Source organism: Vicia villosa, linkage group LG4, assembly GCF_029867415.1.
Source record: "Vicia villosa cultivar HV-30 ecotype Madison, WI linkage group LG4, Vvil1.0, whole genome shotgun sequence".
NCBI classification, from domain to species: domain Eukaryota; kingdom Viridiplantae; phylum Streptophyta; class Magnoliopsida; order Fabales; family Fabaceae; genus Vicia; species Vicia villosa.
The window spans coordinates 181,376,612-181,391,779 of NC_081183.1; the positions used below are offsets into that span (position 1 = coordinate 181,376,612).

The 15,168-nt window shown below is 34.7% G+C and overlaps 2 protein-coding genes across 3 annotated transcripts; one reads left to right on the plus strand and one right to left on the minus strand.

Annotated features, from left to right (window-relative positions):
- Positions 1–839: 839 nt before the first annotated feature.
- On the plus strand, positions 840–4,228 carry LOC131598449 (uncharacterized). The gene is made up of 2 exons (XM_058871048.1): positions 840–886; positions 3,868–4,228. Exons 1-2 carry the CDS (start codon positions 840–842, stop codon positions 4,226–4,228), a joined length of 408 nt encoding a protein of 135 aa, XP_058727031.1.
- Positions 4,229–7,156: 2,928 nt separating this feature from the next.
- Positions 7,157–14,331, minus strand: LOC131596247 (transcriptional corepressor LEUNIG-like). 2 transcript variants are annotated; one of them, XM_058868850.1, is made up of 18 exons: positions 14,002–14,331; positions 13,463–13,560; positions 13,243–13,352; positions 11,073–11,459; positions 10,902–10,981; positions 10,722–10,800; positions 10,566–10,638; positions 10,287–10,336; positions 9,857–10,162; positions 9,569–9,766; positions 9,179–9,430; positions 8,951–9,065; positions 8,701–8,810; positions 8,378–8,527; positions 8,128–8,283; positions 7,919–8,035; positions 7,629–7,835; positions 7,157–7,522 (listed from the first exon to the last, which is right to left on the minus strand). In XM_058868850.1, exons 1-18 carry the CDS (start codon positions 14,031–14,033, stop codon positions 7,379–7,381), a joined length of 2,664 nt encoding a protein of 887 aa, XP_058724833.1. In that variant the 5' UTR covers positions 14,034–14,331; the 3' UTR covers positions 7,157–7,378. The 2 variants fall into 2 exon arrangements, with proteins under 2 accessions (XP_058724833.1, XP_058724832.1); XM_058868849.1 differs by having other exon boundaries at positions 8,951–9,092.
- Between the last annotated feature and the right edge of the window lie 837 nt (positions 14,332–15,168).

A 15,168-nucleotide genomic window follows, 5' to 3' on the forward strand; every position in this document is an offset into this window, starting at 1 on the left:
GGTTACAGTTATGTAGAAAAGCCAAATAAGCTGAAAATAAGGGATTCAATCGAGAGTGTAACCGGTTACGCATTCTTAGTAATTGGTTACCACCGTTATGTTTTAAATTTTGTAGCAATTGTAATCGGTTACAGGTTTTGTGTAACCGGTTACAGGCAATTAATTTTTGTTTTTAGCTTACGTTACTTGTATCTCAATCTAATTGTAAATTGTATAAATATCCAAGGGGTATCCTCATCAATGGTTAATGCAAATGATAATTCTCACCCTCAATTATATTCTCTAGTTCTTTATCTTTCTCTCCCTCTCCATACTCAATTACTTCATTTTCACCAACTTAATGATTCCAAGTTCTAACATCGGCTTTAGTTGTTGAAAGAGTTGTCCACTCTGGTGATATGAGTGGTATTGGGCATCCCAGTTTCAAATAAACTTGAACAAAGTGTCGCGGAGTTGAAAAAAAACATTTGAATTTTTAGGTAGGGTAGTGCGCAGTGGAAAATATATTTCCGAGAAACTGTATCTTGTCAGATCAATACATTATTTTATACACATTTTCTATGAGATATCCAATTTCAGAAAAGCGTGTCCATTTATCCTTTGGTACTGCTACACTAGAGATTCATAAGTTGTATCAAAATTTACTTTTTTTCTCATATAGTCGTGTGTATGATTCTTTATGGTCCATCGACTCTTGAATAAGTTGATGGCGGACAAGTGAGTGATCTTCTTCTCCTTTACTGAGCAAAGCAGAAAAAAATCAAAAATTGCAATTACCTTCACCCTCAACATTGATGATTCGTTCAATGTATTTATGCATAAAAATCGACATCTTATCGATGAATGAGATTTTTGGTGGAGACTGTGAAGGATGTGGCTTGCTAATGTGAGCTCTTTTGAGAACACTTTTTTGAGATTTCCTAGTTGGAGAATCCGGAAAAAGTTTGTCAACATGTTCAAAATAGGAAGGAGGTCGCATAGTTGAATTGTCACTCGGTGTTGGTTTGACCTTCTTAGGAGAACCTTTTATTCTTACCAATTGAGAAGGTGTTTTAAGTTAGGGGCTTATAGATAAGTAATTTTCCTCAATTTCTCTTTGATGTGGAGTTTCATGTGGTCATCAGCTTTCAAAAACCTCTCTTGTATCATTTTCCATTCAGTCAAAATAGAGATATTCGGTTTGTTAATTGAACCACATATCACATTAAATATGCATTTATTGTTTGAAAAAAGACAACCACACAGCTTAAAGAGACACTCACATTTTCTTGAATAGGTGTCATCTCGTTTGAATTTTCGGAGAGGAGTTTTATACTTCCCACTTATTTCGCATCTCATTGTCACAAATGCAACCGTTATATCTAGACCATTATCGGACCTTCTAATTACAACACCAAACCCTAATTTGGATGCTTACGTGTGAATCCATTGAAACATGTGATCAAGAAATTCAAACTCTCCTCCATTTGTAAATTGGTTGTCAACATCTACCTCCTTCACTTCAACATGTTTGGCATCTATAGACACAATAGGTTTTGTGCATATCTAATGCAAACAATAACGTAAAATATTCAAAATCAGTTGAAAATGAAAACAAACAGCCTCCGGAAATGCACTTCTGGAGGAGTTCATACAGAATCCGGAAATCATTTTTGGAACCAACGTAAATTTTGTCAGTTATAAAACAAGATTAATGTAAGCAATGGGGATTGAAATAAACGATATTTACCTTAAATTTCAGCTTTTTTTGCTCCTTTTTATCTGATGAAACAAAGTTTGTAGCTTTAGAGTGAAAACTTTGATTAAAAATGGAAGGGTTTTTTGAAAAAGTTTTGGAAAAAAATGGTTATGGAGTATGATCATGCAGGGTGTTGTTTTATTAAAAATCATGTTTGATGTTTCTAAAAGTGCATCTCCGAAATGACTAACATGCAAAGGTGATAGGTTTTCAAATTCCCGCTTCACAAATTCGAAAATGCAATTCTGGAAAAGTCACTAGATTGTTAAATTAAAAATAAAATAATAGGTTTTTTCTAAAAATGCATCTCTGAAATTAATTTTTTTCAAATATATAAGGCGAGACTCAGTTGAAACATATTTTGATAATGATCAAAGTGCGTTCGGAGATGCATCAACATATGCAAAATTAGAGAGACATTTTCAATTTTTTATAGAATGTTGTTCTGGGCTAGCCCAATTGTTCCAATTGGCCAAATCCACTCGCTGGCATGAACCGACCCAATAAAGTGTTACGAGCTGATAGGGAAGACTTCTCCCCCTTTAACTGAGCACAACTAGAGATTAGCCAAGCACGTTGAGACCTCGTCCCCGTCAACGGCTAGTATCTTGGGCACGACTAGTTAAGGTCTAGTCAACGGTCCCCTATATTTTGGGCCGAAAATCACGCCCAGGCCCACGAAGATAGGAGATCCACTCTACTCCAACGAGAACACTTATAAGTAGCCCTCTATCCCTAGAGGGCGAGATAATTCAAACTTTGCCCAAAATCTCATACTTTCTGTTTTACCTTGTTGTTCTCTTACTTACTTTAGCATCGGAGTACCTTGCAGGTACAACCCCTTTTTTCTCAACCATCACTAAAGATCAAGTATACCGTTGTTGGTCACATGTACTACCTGCAGCGAACAGATGCTTTCAACCACCTGGGATGGGATTTATTCAATATCTTAAAAAAAAAAACCATTGGATTGCCCCCTTAAAAAAATTATTCTATACATTTTGATTAATCGAAATAAACAAAAATATTCAATTCACCTTGCAACATGTCTAGAAAGCTTTTGATTTTTCAAAATGACTCTTTTCTAAAGAATATTTCCAAACGCCATTGAAATGAAATGAAATATGATTCTTTATGATTAAAAATCAAAAAGTGAAAGAACTTTTAATTTTTAAATCTTTTCAAAGTTTAAAAATTATAAATTATAAAATAAATAAAGATTGTGTTAACTATATGCACAAACTATCCGGAGAGAGAGGAAATACGTTTGATTCAACAAAAAGAGGGGGAAATATTTGAACAAATTTACTTGTAATACTTTTTGTTATAACTTTTTTATCCAACTTAAACTATCTATTGATAGTTAATTTTTAATTATAAATTTTTAATCTTTATAAACTATCTAATCCAATAAAATATCTATAAAATTAATTTATATAAAAATAGAAATTCATAGACAAAAATAAAATAAAACATTATACTAAAATAAAATGCATAAAAAACTAAACACAAAAAGATAATGTAGAGTACCCTTTGAAAATGGTCAATAAATTTTTTAAGAGTTCGTAAAATTATTGTAGACCGAGAATTTCTCCAAATAATGTGTTTTTAATATCACAAATTTTTTGAAGTAAATTATTTATAATATCTTAATAGAAGAGAATTTCTTTAAAGACCCTCCTCTCTTCTTGGTCACCTTTGCTGAAATTCCCCAAATGTCCCTTTAATTTGGAAATGCACTTCTGAAGTTGGAAAAAAGAGTGATTTCGGAAGTACATTTTCGAAATCACTTTTTTTTAACGTAAAAAAACATATTTCGAAAATGCATTTCTGAAATAATGCGCGTTTAGCTATTTAAACAAAACCGCCTCTCCCCATTTCCATTTACCTTAAATCTTTAAAACTTTCCAAATTTTTTCTCAAGCATTTGCATAACCACCAAAGGCAAATTCAAAGATCATCAAAGGCTACTCCAAAGGTTCTTAAACTACTTCTAAAACACCTCCAACGACATCTCAAATTTGTAAGTTTTCAAAATTTTCAATTTAGAATTTAAATTGATATTAGGGGTGTTAGAAATTAGTATAATGTAGTACATTTTAGTTATTATATGTCACTGGATGTGTTAGGGGGAACAACGCAGTGCTACTATATCGGGTGTACCTTGACCGCACAGTCCACGATGACATTCGTTGGACGCCGTTCTCTGATTACAGTGTTGTTGTCCCGTTCGACCGCATCGCGTTATACTCTGGCTGGTTGGCATGCAGGGCCAACACCATGGTGAGGTATTTGCCTGAGCGGTGCATGAGGCAGTTTGGACGTGTACAGGTGATACCGAGGTCACCCTTTGAGGTTGCTCCCGACACAATTACCCGAGTGGAGCTCACTGCTATATTCGAGGGTTGTGTGCATCATTTGGTCCTAGACGAGTATCGTCGTATGCACGCCACCCAGGAGTGGCATTGTATGGATGGATACATGACATAGTTTTATCGCGTGTCTCATCCTCTCCTGACACCTGACACACCGAGAGCTCCTAGGCCAGCACACGAGGAGTTCCTGGAGAACCAGCAAGCCAAGGATGACCATGTCATTGATCTCCTGCCGATATGCCAGCGGATAGAGATGCTTGGGCGGGATGCGTTGGAGCGAGGTATTATTTATCAGGGCGGTCCAGAGGCAATTGCCGTGGTGGAGAGGATGGACAGTGACGCGAGCAGTGAGGCGGCATATACCAGGCAGAGGAGGTCCCAGGGAGTTAGGGTTAGGCATACACAGTATAGATTCCGGTTTATTTTTCTATGAATTTATTGTATTCGGTTTGTATTTTTTAAATTTACATACATTTTCGCACACTATTAGTATTTTATTCTGCTTGTACGAACTAATTCGGTTTGTATATATAATATTAGTATTTTATGTTGATATGTCGCTTATTTTATTCGAGTTATATTTTATTTATAGTAAGCGTTTTCGTTTAATTAAAAATGCGGGACTAAACGTTGTTTAGAAAAACATTAAAAAAAACACAATTTCTATATATTTCGAAAGTGCACTTCCGAAAACCCTCAAAAATGTGAAAAAGGTGTTTTTGGAAGTGCATCTCCGAAAACACCCCATTTGATGTTTTCGGAAGTGCACTTCCGAACTCTGGAAAAATCTATAAAAAAAAAATTTACTTCAAAAATACATTTCCGAAGTAGAAGTATTTAAGAATTTTTGCAGGAGGTTCTCCCCGTCTCCAAAGAAATTCTCTAATAGAATCACAATAAAATAAACGTCATACTAATAAGTGTTTCTAGAGTACTCTTTAAAGATATTAAATATATGAAATATTATTTATGAAAGTAAATATTTTAATGATGAAAAAATTATAGAGTATTTAGACAAAGCGATAAAGCTAAACTAGTATTGAAAAGTTTGCAAGGTATTTAGACAAAAATCTAAACTAAATTCAAATTGCTATTATTTATGAAGCATAAACTCTAACACAAACACTTCAATATTAATAATGTCAAAAATATAGAAAACTAACACCACTACTTATTATATAAGATCTATTATCAAAAAAATTATAAAATTATCTTCACCCTTTTAAATGTGTGCTCTTTTTTAAAAAATAAAATAAATGTACACAGTATGTTGAAGGAAAGGAAAAAAAAATATAATCTTTTTTAATAGTTCTCTAAATTAGCCGACACATGTCGTATCAATGCCATATATGCGTAAGATACCGATTTAAATTAAATGTATCGAAACAAAGAAAATAAATTATATATTTGAATTTCTTTGTCTGACTTTCCAAACATGTGTTGTTCGGTATCATTCAAGTGTCGAATACGAACGTGTGTCGGATACCGCGACACACTTACCCCTTAGAGGTGTCCGTTCTTCATACTCTATCACAAATGCAGCTCTTCTATCTGAAACATTATTGGACTTTATGACTACAACACCAAACCCCAATTTAGATACCTCTGTGCAAATCCACTGAAGCATATGATCACGAAATTCAAACTCTTCTCCATTTGTAAATTGGTTGTCAATATCCACCTCCTTCACATCAACACGTTTGACATTTATAGACACAATAGATTTTGGAAAAACATTGGGGTACACTATATCTAATGCAAACAGTAACGTAAAATATTCATAGACAATTGAAAACGAAAACAGACAGCCTACAAAAATACACTTTTGAAGGAGTTCATATAGAATTCGGAAATGCATTTTCGAAACCAATGTAAATTTCGTCAATTATAAAACAAGATTAATGCAAACAATGAGAATTGAAATCAATGATCTTTCCCTTAAACTCCGGCTTCTTTTGCTCCTTTTTATGTAATGAAGCAAAGTTTGAAGCTTTGGAGTGAAAACCTTGATTAAAAATGTAATGGTTTTTGAAAAGATTTTGGATAAAAATGGTTATAGAATCTAATCATGCAGAGTATTGTTTTATTAAAAAATCATGTTTGATATTTTTAGAAATGCATCTTCGAAAATGACTGACATGCAAAGGTGATAGATTTTCAAATTCCCACTTCACAAATCTAAAAATGTAATTATGAAAAAGTCACTAAATTATTAAATTAGAAATAAAATAATAGAATTTTTCCAAAAATGCATCTCCAAAATTAGTTTTTAAACATATATAAGGCGAGGCTCAGTTGAAACGTATTTCATATTTCAGTGAGGATCATAGTTTCTTTGGAGATACCAGTCAAATTAAGCAAATGGGACAACCCAAGACAAAATCAGAAAGTTTCAATCATACGGTTCAAATTTGCCCACCCTAAATTTGTCCACCCTAGACAAAGCTAGACTAAATTCAAATGCAATCATGTCACTATCATCTATAATAGGCATTCCGACACTCATAATATCAAAAATATAAGACACTAATACCACTACATATAAGATATTTAAATTTCATTGATTTATCTATTATAAAAGAGTTAAGATATTTAAATTTCATTGATTTATCTATTATAAAAGAGTTAAAAATATTCTAATTAAAATTATTCTCTTTAATTTTCACCCTTTCAAATGTGAGATTTCTCTTTAAAAGATGTACGAGTGTACAAGGTAAAGAGAAAAAAAAACAGATTATATTTTAACAATACTTTAAATTGCCCGACACATGTCGTATGATTGTAATATGAGTGCAGGATACCGTCATACCGATTTAAAATGTGTCTTTTCCAACACATGTCTTACGGGTGTCATTTAAGTGTGAGATACCGATGCGTGTCGAACACCGCGACAAGCCTACCCTTAGAGGTGTACGTGCTTCATACACAGTCACAAAACTTCAACTTCAAATAGTATAATTAACTTGGCAATTTCATGATGCAATACAACTTTGATTTGTCCATCATTGAACAGTTTAAGGAAGAAATGATAAGTGAAAGGATGGAAAAAGAAACACAATAATATTATAATGTCCCGTTTGAAAAGAAATCTTCAAGTAAACAATAATGAAACATGTAACAAGAATGGTGATAATGTTACAAAATGTTGGTATCTATTGTTACAAAGGAAAAAGAGGAATGAAGCACGTGCATGTTATGAATCAACACATAAATAAATAAAAACAACCTTGTATTGTACAACATAGCACACCCGCCATGTCAGGTCTCACTTCCAGAGCTTGACAAACTTGTCATGACTAGCTGAAGCAACCAAACCGTTTACAGTTGAAACGGCCAGTGCAGCAATAAGACCGTCGTGAGCAGACAGAGTCATCGTCTTGTTCTCTGTCATGTTCCACAGCTCCAACGACTGCAGATTATAGTATTAGTAGGAGTTGTTATGGATCAATCATATTCCATTTAAATTCATGCAGGATATATGCCGGGTAAAATGATACAATCAGATGTAGACTTGCCTGGTAACAGCCAATGACCAGCAGCGACGAGTACGTTGGATGGAAAACGCATGAGTGAAATTTATTGCCGTTACAGCTAAGCTCGTGAACACATTCCCCTTCGCTTCCAGTTCCAAGAGTCCAAACCCTGACAGAGTCCTCACTGACAGATGCCAAGAACTCTCCGGATGGATCCCAACACACGGAATGTATTGACTTTGTGTGGCCCTGTGATATACTCGAATCAGTAAAATCAACACCCTCTTGGAAAGAGTACAACAAAGAGACGTTAGATTTCTTTTTTAACCTACCTTTAGTGAATATCGGCATGCTTGTGTCTCGACATCAAGTATAGAGACGACATTCTCTGCAGCTGCAGCAAGGTATCTCCCTAGCCGAGGTTGAAATCTCATCTGTGCAGTGCCACCCTAATTGGTAAAAAAATAAGAAAAAAAATCAGTTTTGGCGAATTACTAAAACAGAAAATTATGAATAAAGGAAGACGACACTAAAATACTACCTTCGACACTCTAGCACAACTGCCATTGTTAATACTCCAATATCTTATCTCACCGTCGAAGTCACAAGAGCAGATAAGGTCCTCTTTATTGGGGTGAAAGTCTAGTGACATAACAGATGCAGAATGACCGGTGAAGGTACGAAGCGAATACCCTGGCTACATTGTCAATTACAAACTTTCAACAAGACATATTTTTACAAAAACAATTTCTCAAAAGTTATCAAGATAAGCACAAACAAAATCAACTTACATTGTCAACATCCCAAACACGGACAGTTTTGTCATATGAAGATGTTGCAAGACGAGGCAGGGTTGGACTAAAACGGACATCAGTAATTAAAGATGAATGCTCTTCAAGAGTAGCTTTCTGCTTTAGAGAATCTGTGTACCATAAAACAGCCTGCATTGTGAAACAAGCAGAGGAAATGTCACATTCTACGTATACAAGGTTTCGGGATTTTGTTCTTCAATTTTCAAGCAAGTCAATTACACGTGTTAACTCGTAATATTTAGAAATCAATTGAACAGATAAAGTGCTAAAACATGTTTTCCCAGCGTAATGATCAAACAAACCTTTTTGTCATGGCCGCCACTTGCAAGCAATTTGCCATCAGATGAGAAATGACTACAAACAACTTTGCTTGTGCTTGCCCGGACAGAATTTACTTCAGAAAATGTGAAACCTGAAAATAGGCAAACTCATACCCTCAGTTTCAAAATGAATTATGAATCTCGTTTTTATGAAAGTCAATAAATTTAAAAGCAACATTACAGCTTCATATACTAAACATTATGATAGATAAAATGTTGGTGTTTACTGGACCTTTGCTTACATCCATACGTCCAACTGGATCTCTAGGGTCGTTATCATCATGAGATAAAAAAGACTCAACGTTATCATCAAGAGATGCATCCTCAACAAAGCGGTCCACATCTGCCTGCAATTCAATATCCTTATCATCCCACTGCCAAAACGGAATGGCAATGAGTCTACATGCAAGGAACTTATTATTCCTTCCATTAATTCAAATCACATAAAAGAGACACTCACCAATTGGTTTGAAGGTGATGTAAGAGTTCCGGTGCCATCAGTGCCAAACATCATTAATGGCTTGGAAGAACTACCATTATGAGGTAAAGAAGGCATTGATATCACATCACCAGGGGTATGAGTTGAGCCTGAGGGAGTTGAGGGTGCTGAACTCGGAGATGGGCCTGCTGTGTTAGCTGTTCCTGAGCTATTGGCAGGACCAGAAGAAGAAACAGGTTGCTTTCTCTTTCTTCCAGTCTGGTTTTTGGAAGCCTTGATTTCATTCAGAACAAAGTGTTAGAAACCCAATTATTTTACAAGGTAGAAAATATTTAGGTTCGGAAACCAAGAAATCATGCATGGCTCAATTGCTCAAATGTGTGTGGGAAAGACCGCCATAAAAGGACTGACCTGATCATTTCCTCTAAAGGAGTTTGACATGCTACCGTCTCCAGTGACACTGCCACCACCTCCCCCTACTTTATCTTGCTGATGCATGTTATGATTTGAAGACTGAGATTGCTGATTTGAGAGAGAATGCTGTTGAAGTTGCTGCTGCTGTGGATTGGCATTCTGCTGTTGTTGGTGCTGTAACTGAGCCAGTTTCATCTACAAAAACAAACAAAAATTAACTTACAAAACATTTTACGATTAAAGATTTTATAAAAGTGGAGTTTTATAAATTGCGTGAACAAGTACCTTCATTATCATATCCGTATCAGCACGAGGAAAAGGAGGACCACCTGCTTGAAGGGGTGATCCAGCATTTGATACTACATCACCGACAGGATTTGAAAGGCCATCCTTACCTACGCCCATATTCCTACTGCTCAGTAGCATTCTGAGCCTTCTACTTTCATCACTGGCGGATGGTGATGCCAGGTTTTGCTGTGCTAACATAAGCTGTTGCTGATGTTGTGGTGTCAACATTGGAAGTTGATGAAAAGGCTGTGGATTGAAAGATTTTTGTTGCTGGAGTAAACCAGAACGAAGTTGCTCCAATCCCTATAATACAAAAAAAAACAACGTTAAATAGTGAAACTGAATAACTCAATTGTGTAGTTTTATCATTAAATGATGTTCAATTAAAATAAATATTAAAATAATGATTAAGTTTAGGATTACTCACTGTGAGTGGCCACCCTTTCAGAGTCAAATTGTTGCCACCTTGATTTGATCCTGCCACAAACAAAAATCTCCTTTAACTCAATATATATAAGCACAAATAATAGCAAAACATTGTAACACTTTCACATTATATCCCAAAAAATCCTCACCCAATAAGGTAATGAATAAATTTCAAAGAACCGAAAATGACGAAAAAAATCCTATATCATGCTTGCAAACCAGTTTTTGAAGTAATAGCACAAACTAGATAGATTAGAATATAAACTTAATGAAAGAATACCAGGAATTGCCATCAACGATTCAGGACCCGCAGCTCTAGGGTTTAAAACCGGATTAATCTCAGTTTTTATATCCTGATTCCAAGTGGCGAGTCAGAAAAAACAGCTGATAAGAAATATATTAAGAGGTAATGCAAACACTTTTTAAGATCTCATACCGGAGTAGACCCTGGTAGTTGCTGATTACGACCTTGAATTTGTGGAGACATTGCACCAGCAGCACCATGTAAAACTTGACTGAATACAAGAAAACAAAATTTGGTTCTAATTCGGTCAACATCCATAGCTAAAAAGATGAAAAGAAAAAGAAATGTAGGCTAAGCTCTAAAGAAAATCACCCTGACGGTTGGCCAGTAGCTGCAGATGACTTCAAAATTGAAGCATGATTTGGGTCCAAAATTTGGTCTCCAAATCTTTGCTGTCAAAGTAACATAAGATAGCTATGAATATTTAAATCATAAGAACAATAGTCTGTCTAATAATCACGTAAAATCGGAATATCCATGTACCTTCATTGCAGCATCTTCCAAAGAATCTCTTTGAAGGGGAAGTTTTAACCTTTCCTCATACATCTTTGTTGCAATTGCATTTGCAGTGCTAGGGTTTCCAACTAATCCATTTGCACCACCACCATTCAAGAGATGAGCTCTATCCCTACCCTGCTGTTGCTGCTGCTGTTGTTGCTGCTGATGCTGTGGTTGTTGCTGTTGTTGCTGCTGATGTTGTTGTTGCTGTTGCTGCTGTTGTTGTTGCTGATGCTGCCTCTGTAACAGCATCTGTTGCATCTGCATCTGCTGCTGTTGTTGATTCTGTTGTTGTTGATGTTGCGACTGCTGAGGTTGTGGCTGCTGCTGCTGCTGTTGCTGTTGCTGCTCCCTGGCCTTAATTAATTGTGTCTGCAAAGGAAGTTTTACAAACCGAAAACTTGAAGTGCGGCGGCACGCATACTGATATATAAAAAAAACTATATCTGACTAAAATGGTTACCTAAACTGAAATTTCTTATCTTTTTTACTATTCTAGATTTGAAAAGGTGAAGTCGTGTTACCATAGCAGTTTTACATGATAGCGTAAAAATAGTTTTCTACGTGCAACTTATGATTTCGTCACTAAAAATGACGAGATCAAAATCCATTAATTAATTAATTGTAGTCACGAGTAGACAAATATTCACTCGTGCAAACAAGATTTTTTTTTTAAATCATACAGTCAGCGCAATAGCGAGAAGAAATTAAGGAATTCACTTCTTTCTAAAATTATGTCTAATAAAAAATTATTCTTCAGAAACAATCCCAATTTCCCCTAATAGCTAAACAAAAAATCGAAAGCGAGAAACAGCTAACCCAATCAATCATTACTTAAGATGCGCAATAAGGAAATTTCAACGTGTCAAATATACAAACTTTCTTATTTAATACACAAATAGATACACGTAAAAGGTAACCGACTTCCTTATTTAATACTGCGTTTTATTTGCCAAACTTGTAGCACAAACACCTGACTCGAAATCAAAACACTAGAAGTACAAAATAAGGGAAAAGAACATAGATTTTCTAACCAACCTCGATATAGCATAATCATGTGACTCGGAATCGACACGCTAGAAGTACAAAATATGGGGAAAAAACAGCAGAGATTTTTCAACCAACTTCAGTATAGCAAATCAATCACCTTACTCGATATGGCATAATCACGTGACTCGGAATACAATCCTGATTTCCCCTAACAGCTAAGCGATAAATCGAATGCGAGAAACAGCTAACCAAATCAATCATTAGTTAAGATGCGCAATAAGGAAGTTTCAACACGTCAAATACACACACTTCCTTATTTAATACACGAAAAGATACGCGTAAAAGGTAACTGACTTCCTTATTTAGTACCGCGTTTTATTTGCCAAACTTGTTTGTAGCACAAACACCTGACTCAGGAATCAAAACACTAGAAGTACAACATAAGGGGAAAAAACACAGATTTTCTAACCAACATCTATATAGCATAATCATATGACTTGGAATCGACACGCTAGAAGTACAAAGTATGGGGATAAGGGAAAACAACAGCACAGGTTTTCCAACCAACCTCCAGTGTTGTCGATGGTGGATGGCGGTCCATGGCGGAGAGCCAAAATCCCACCATACCAACCACTTTGCAGCGCCGTTAAAGCGGAAAAACCCGCAATATCGGCAGATTTTTACCATTGCGGCGAGCCCAAAAACTGCCACGTATATCAGCCATGGCGCCGCAATTTGATAACACAGCCAACCTCAATATAGAAAATCACCTTACTCGATATGGCATAATCACATGACTCAGAATACAATCCCAATTTCCCCTAACAGCTAAACGACAAATCGAAAGCGAGAAACAGCTAACTATTCAATCACTAGTTAAGATGCGCAATAAGGAAGTTTCAACACCTCAAATATACAAAGCTCCTTATTTAATACACGAACAGATATGCATAAAAGGTAACCGACTTCCTTATCTATTACCGCGTTATATTTGCCAAACTTGTAGCACAATCACCTGACTCAGAGTCAACACACCAGATATACAAAATACGAGGAAAAAAACACAGATTTTCCAACTAACCTCGATATAGCATAATCACCTGACAATCAACATGCTAGAAGTACAAAATAAGGAAGAAATAAAAACACAGATTTTCCAACCAACCTCGATATAAGACGCAGCAACTTCCGAGTGCTTCTCATTCGTTCTAGCAATAAATATATCCCAGAAAACCGACCACCACTCGAACAAAAAACCTCCCGGAGCATCAATAGCTGAAATCCATTCCATCATTACAAAAAAAAAAAAACATTCAGATTAATAAAACATACAAAACAGAAACACAAAAACAAAAACAAAACTTCTTTGCTTCTATCCAACTCACCAACAGGATCAGATGACACCTTCCCTTCGGCTTGAAAAGCCTGAGCAGAAACTTTCAAATCCCTCTTCACAAGATAATCATGGATGTAAACATCCAACCTAAAATCCCACAAAGTAACCAAACAAAAGTAGCATAATCAACTTGAACCCTAAGAACCAAAGCTTAGATCTTTACATTGTTAACATCAAGTATATCACCATGACCATCAATATCAACAACCCAAATGCAAGAAACAAAGAGTCCAACAACAAAAACTGATAATTTCATCAATGTAAAAGAAACCCTATTTTACTTACAGAAGCCAAAAATAAAAAAAACCCTAATATACATACCCATTAGAATATTCTCACACATTCACACGAAAAAACAACCTACAGAACCCTATCAAAGAATATAAACCAACCCCAAATCACCAAAACATAAAAATCAGAACCCAAATCAACAAAAAAATATAATTGAACATAATTAAAAAACCCATTTTTATAAAACTGAAAACAACATAGAAAGAAAAACAAAAACAAAAACACAGCAACACTTACATCTTATCAGCTTCCCAGTTAGTCTGAGACATACTGAGAGAAACAAAATTAACGGGTAGTGAAAGTGAAAACCAACGAGGTTGATTGATGAGTCTTCAAAAGTGTAATGAAAGTGAGAAGTGAAAGCAGTTAAAGAGAGTAGTTTTTGTGGTGGAAGAGAAGCAGAGAAACATGAGGGAGAAGAGAAGAGAAAGTGTAGAAGAAAGGTAAACGAGAGAAGAATAAGAAGAAGAGAAAGGGGGGAAAAATACAGAGGAATTTGAGGAAGAAAGAATCGAAGGGAATGAAACAGAAACGAGTTTTCTAAGAGTTGAGACACGGTAAGAAAAACATTGGAAAAATGTTTTTATATGATTGAATAAATGACACGTGAAATTCTAGTATTTAGATTCTTATATGTTACAACAACAACATTCACTTAACACATTTTTGCACTTTCACTACTTAGGTCTCTTGAGTTAGATAAATGGTGAAAAAATTATATTTTATTTTATTAAATTAAATTATTTATTTAAAAGTATATTTTGAAATTTTTATTTAAAAATCAATATTAGTGACGATATCAATTTCGGGCGACGGTCAGCCTATTAGTCGGTCGATAGAATAGAAAATATTTTATATAATTTACGGTGAATTGATAAGGATAGATGTTGTGGTTTCTGAGTTGAAATTTTGAATTATTAATATTTTTAAAATTTATATAAATATTTAATGCAGGCAATAAGGAGATTATTTTGACTTTTTAAATTTTATTTTCTTGTCTTTGAAAAAAAATTGATCATGTGATATTTTTAGTAGAATGTTTGAAATTCATTTTATGCAGTCAATGATTTTTTTGACGGAAAAAATTAATAAATAAATTAGATCTGAAAAAATTAATTAAGTGTGATCTTTCACTCAACCAAATTTTCCGTTATTCAAAAAGATGAAGATGAAAAATTTGTTGATCTCTAACAAATTAATATAATATATTGTTATTATTCTTAATATATGAGAAAATAGAAGGTAAAAATTTATTATTTTTCTTTTTTAGTTTGATTAGATATAAAGACTGAAGTGGAAAGAGCAATGAATGGTATTCAAACGTAATATTACCTTTAAAGTAACATATATAATATATAATATGTCCATATGATGTGAATTTTTTTTATATAGAATTAACTTAAT

What these genes read in the sequence shown, in the direction of transcription:
- LOC131598449 (XM_058871048.1), top strand. Translation starts at nt 840, where the DNA reads ATGAATGAGATTTTTGGTGGAGACTGTGAAGGATGTGGCTTGCTAAT. An exon ending in GAAGGATGTGGCTTGCTAAT is followed by an intron (nt 887 to 3,867) that starts GTGAGCTCTTTT and finishes TGGATGTGTTAG; the next exon opens with GGGGAACAACGCAGTGCTAC.
- LOC131596247 (XM_058868849.1), bottom strand. Translation starts at nt 14,033, where the DNA reads ATGTCTCAGACTAACTGGGAAGCTGATAAGAT. An exon ending in ATCGTTGATGGCAATTCCTG is followed by an intron (nt 10,337 to 10,565) that starts GTATTCTTTCAT and finishes TGTTTGTGGCAG; the next exon opens with GATCAAATCAAGGTGGCAAC. An exon ending in GTGTTTGGGATGTTGACAAT is followed by an intron (nt 8,284 to 8,377) that starts GTAAGTTGATTT and finishes TTGACAATGTAG; the next exon opens with CCAGGGTATTCGCTTCGTAC.